The sequence below is a fragment of the Athene cunicularia genome, assembly GCF_003259725.1.
Source record: "Athene cunicularia isolate RWA chromosome 27 unlocalized genomic scaffold, athCun1 chr27_part1, whole genome shotgun sequence".
NCBI classification, from domain to species: Eukaryota; Metazoa; Chordata; class Aves; order Strigiformes; family Strigidae; genus Athene; species Athene cunicularia.
In genome coordinates this window covers 3,396,532-3,401,546 of record NW_020799138.1, presented here as the reverse complement: position 1 = coordinate 3,401,546, position 5,015 = coordinate 3,396,532, and the positions used below count along the sequence as shown (strand labels likewise).

At 52.9% G+C, this 5,015-nt stretch overlaps 1 protein-coding gene across 1 annotated transcript in view; it reads left to right on the top strand.

Moving 5' to 3' along the window:
* Positions 1–5,015, top strand: part of MRC2 (mannose receptor C type 2) — an 18,942-nt gene that overhangs the window by 9,551 nt on the left and 4,376 nt on the right. Inside the window, 5 exon segments of the mRNA XM_026864616.1 lie at positions 368–403; positions 701–861; positions 1,174–1,241; positions 1,478–1,578; positions 1,695–1,840. Coding sequence (XP_026720417.1) covers positions 368–403; positions 701–861; positions 1,174–1,241; positions 1,478–1,578; positions 1,695–1,840 — 512 coding nt within the window.

The window sequence follows — 5,015 nt, the reverse complement described above, 5'->3', positions numbered from 1 at the left end:
GGGGTTGAAGAGTCGGGCTGAGCCAGCGCTGAGGGATCTGGGGGAGTTGGGAAGGGTCAGGGGGAGGGTCATGGTTGGGCTGGAGGAGCTTCAAGGGCTTTTCCAACCGGGATGATTCTGGGATTCTGGCAGAGGATGGGCTTTGGGATGGTGGAGCGGGTGCAGGGGGACCCTCAGTTACCTCCTTTTTGAAGGTTGCATTTTTATGGGAGGATGAGTCCTAATTCAGGGGCTGGGAGAGGTGCTGTCTGGGGGGATTTGGGAAGGCATCTCGCCCTGGGAGCCCACGAGCCTTTTGCAGACAAGCATCAGCAGGAGCATCCCAGCCCTTCGTCCCGCTGACAGCCTCTCCTCGCCCTTTCACCAGGTGCTGACGTGAAGGAGCCAGAGATCACGACCCAGGGTGCGTTGGCCATGGCTGTGTGTCTGTCTGGCACAGACCGTTCTCCCCGGGCATCTGCCATCCCATCACCTGCACCAGCGAGGCGCTGTCCCCACGGGATGTCCCTGCGTCGTTACCCGGGGGAGGAGGGATCCTGTGCAGGGCTGTAGGAAGGAGGGGAGCCAGGGCACACACTGCCTCTGAGGCAGGATCTGGCCCCTCAGCTGCAGGAGAGGGGCAAAATCAAAGCAGCCCAACCCACGGGGGACTGGCAGGGGGGTGGCACAGCCACCATGTGACACCAGTCCCTGCCTGCAGGCAGCAAAGAGTGGGTGAAGTACCAGGAGGCCGAGTACAAGTTCTTCGAGCACCACTCGACGTGGGTGCAGGCCCAGCGCATCTGCAGCTGGTTCCAGGCGGAGCTGGCGTCGGTGCACGGCGAGGCCGAGCTGCGCTTCCTGGGCCAGAATCTGAAGAAGGTACCAGGGGGACAGGGACCTCCCTGGTGTCGGCGGGCTGCGCTGACTCCCTGGGCTGCTCTCTCTCTGGTTCTTTCGTCCTTTACCAGAGGGATGTTATCTGGGGACAGCTGGGCTCTGCTGGGGTCATGATGGGTCTGTGGGGTGGCGTCAGGTCCCGGTGCCTGGGTGCGTGTTTGGGGCTCAGCAGGGTGATGCTTTTTGCCGTGGGACAAGCTGCAGGGGGTGCTGTCCTGACTGCCTGGTCCCTGTGCCCAGGATGGTGGCAGTTGTCCCCAAGGACATGCTGACGTGTCCTCTCTGGGCTTGCAGTTCTCCAGGGGCCAGGAGCAGCACTGGTGGATCGGGCTGCACACCTACGAGAACGACGGGAGGTTCAAGTGAGTCAGAGACGGGGCCCCTGCGGCCCCGCGTGTCCCTGTGCCTCTGTCCCCAGCTCTCAGAGCACCGTGGCTCAGCGCCTGTGTCTTGGGGGGTCTCATCCTGTGGTGCTGGGATGGAAGTTCCTCACCCAGGAGTGGACAGTGGGTGGGGCATGCTCCCAGTAAGGGTTTGCAACTGGTCCTATTCACCAAGTTACAGCTCAGCCTCTTGCTCCTGCCGGTGCCTTTCCCAGGTGGTCTGATGAGTCTCCCCTCAACTTTGTCTCCTGGGCACCGGGCAAGCCCCGGCCCATCAACAAGGACAAGAAGTGCGTGTACATGACGGCGAGCAGAGGTGAGGGACAGGGTCTGGTCGTGCTGGGGCTCGGGAGGGGCTGGGGACACAGGCTGAGGGGAGACACCCCTACCCCAGAGCAGGGGGGGTCACGCCTGGCCTGTCCCTCCCTGCAGAGGACTGGGGGGACCAGAAGTGCATGACGGCGCTGCCCTACATCTGCAAGCGGAGCAACGGGACGGCCGCGAAGCCTTCCCTCCCTCCACTGCCCGCTCCAGCAAGCGGGGGCTGTCCCCGTGGCTGGTTTCCCTTCCTCAGCAAGGTACGGAGAGGGGACAGCCACCCCCTGGCCTTCCAGCAGCCCCGCCGAGGTGGGGAGGGGGGCTGGGAGGTGGCAGGGTGGACGCGTGCACCTCGTCTGGGGGCAATGGGGGTCAGTGCACAGGGATGCTGGGTGAGGTGCAGGGGGTGGGTGCAGTTGTGAGGGAACGTGCACATGGATGGCGGGAGAGTGTGCATGGCTACAGGCTTGGGGAGGGGTGGCTGGAGCTGTCTGGGAGAGAAGGATCTGGGGGTTCTCACTGACAAGCAGCTGAACATGAGCCGGCAGTGTGCCCGGGTGGGCAAGAAAGCCAACGGCATCCTGGCTTGTAGTAGAGACAGTGTGACCAGCAGAAGCAGGGAGGTGACAGTCCCCTGTGCTCTGCACTGGTGAGGCCACACCTGGGGTGTTGTGTCCAGGTTTGGGCACCTCAATGCCAGAGAGATCTGGAGGGGCTGGAGCGAGGGCAGGGGAGGGCAATGAGGCTGGGGAAGGGCCTGGAGAATAAATCCTGTGAGGAGCCAGTGAAGGAGCTGAGAGTGTTCAGTGTGAGGAGGAGGAGGCTGAGGGGAGCCCTCATCACTCCACAGCTCCTGACAGGACATTGCAGAGAGGCCGGGGCTGGGCTCTGCTCCCAGGGGATCAGGGACAGGACAAGAGGGAACGGCTGGAAACTGCAACAGGGGAGGGTCAGACTGGGCATGAGGAAAAAATGTTTCCCAGCAAGAGTGGTCAGAGAGTGGAACAGGCTGCCCAGGGAGGGGGGAGTCCCCATCCCTGGGGGGGTTTAAGGGCTGTTGGGAAGAGCTGTGGGGGATGTGGGGTAGGGAACTTTGTGGAGTCGGGCTGAGGGTTGGACTTGATGATCCCGAGGGGCTTTTCCAACCTGAGTGATTCTGGGATTCTCTGATTCTACAGCGTATCAAAGACCAGGGCTCCTCAGAGCCACAGACGTGTGTGGACTGTGACCAGCGGACGCTGCCTTTTTGAAGCAAATTGCAGCTGGCAGCTGTTTTCATTTCACCCCACGGTAAAAACCGCTACTCTGAAAAGAACCAGTTTGTGCAAAACGAGTAACCACAACATCTTTGTTTCCTCATTCCCAGAATCCAGGCGTAAGGCTGACTCAGAAGTTATTAATCTTTGCTGGATAAAGAAGGAATGCAATGTTCTGTGAATACAGTGTCTGCTTAGTAAGTCATTTTGTTCAGGAAAAATCACAAATATGTTAGGAACTCTTCACTTGGGACGGTTATTGGTCATATTATCATGTATAATTCATGTTTAATAAGTACTTTCTAACTCACACTGTTAGTACATAGTTTGTAAGGACCGACTTGGAGACTAGTGAGCACAGCCACGCGTGTGGATCAGGTTCCCTGTGACAGACAATAACCAGCACAGGGTTAGCAAGTGGCACAGGGGATATCAAGTACCTTAAAACTTGCAAAATCTCATCACACACAGTAAAAAGAATTATCATTTATTAAGTAATGTATTTCAAGTTTACGTGGAATTGAGAAGTTAGGAAATGCGTCGATCAGACAAGAATTCAGAAGGTTCATGTGCAAATCTGAGCGTAGCTTAAAAGAATCAATACAGCAAATTTGTACTGATTGATCCAATTTTTTTGCTGAGATACAAATATTCCAGGCTTCTTGCTGTACAGTGCAGTGAAGTATTCAGGCTCCTTCCCATCTTCACTTCCAAATGGCAGTGTTTTCTAGTTGCTTTGCATGGATTCAACTCGGTGTCTTTGGATGTCAGCATTTGAGTCAAGATCTGTTTTTCCTCTAAAACAAAGGAAAAACTCCTCTTTGTTGAGGCTATGCTAGTTGTTAAAGAAAAAGAACATTAAATACAAGAACGTTCATCCCACTCAAGCTGAAGGCAGGGCACTCGACAGTTTGTTATCATGTGTGTTCAATCAACATGTAAAAGTGTGCTTTGGACCTCTTGGCTGTAAACTGTGTGCAGCATCACGTCACTTCGTAAGCTCAGGCTCTAATCAGAAGAAACCTCAGAAGCAAAGAATGTCAGTATTATATGTAACTCAAAACACACAGTAAAGGAACCACAGGCATCTCCATGGCTTGTGATTTTAAAGGTTAAAGAAGGTCAGTTAAAAAACCCAGCTTACTAGCCAACTGTTTCCAATTAGGTGAGGCCACTTTAGGATATAATCAATAGAAATGCCATGTTGACTTCACTACTCCTTACCTTGACCTGTGGTCTTTTGAAGTGATTAAAAGTCAGTGTTTGGACTTTTAAAGACATCAGTAGGACTACAAAAAGGACTGTGTGACATAAACACACTTGTTTTGGCTTTAATTAAAGTAGGAGAAAAGTAGGGGTATAAAACAATGCAAAGGGTACTCCACGCAAAGGCTTCTTGGTGGAATTCCAACCTCAGAAGAGTTTTATCTGCTTTTCTGAGAGTCGGGATCTGTAAAAGAAGAAATAAGGGTCTTTTAGAGTACCCTTCTGCATCAACAAGAAGAATACTAACGGAACAAGGCGAAATGTCATTGCTTGCTCTTAAGCTTGGAAGCAGAGAACAATCACTGAATAATTATTTTGATTGCCAATTATCTGCACTACCAGCCCGCTGTTCTGCTCTCAGAGGCACCTGTGCAGACCCTTCTGAACGCGGTTTTGCTGCCCGTCTGAGGACACAACGGCTTCCCCAACACTGAAGAGATATTTATTAATAGGTTAATTTATAAGCAGGCTTCAGATCTATGCAGTTTGGGTTACTGTGGGGCTGAAGCGCAGTGAGGCAGAAAGTGTGGTCTCCTCATTGCACATAAACTTCTAAACACTCTGGAAATCGCTTGAGCGCCCAGTGCCTCAGCATCTCCCTTCCTAAAAATGGGAATTTTTGTCATTCTCACAGTACCGTGGTTAAGTTCTAACATGTGGAAAAACTTTTCAAGTCACTGTTTGCAAATCATGCAAAACCTGCTTTCTTAGATTACCTTGGTTGTCATTTACAGTACCGCTGAAAACGCAGTTTTCTTTTGGATGGGTTTGTCAAATCTATTATTCGAATTGTTATTTAACTCTTAAATATCGTATAAGAAGTAAATTGAGTCTGTTCAATGATAATGAGCAGCTGCATTTCTTCTGGGGAATGAGCTGCTGGCACAGCGGCCGTCTGGGGCATCGCGTAAGT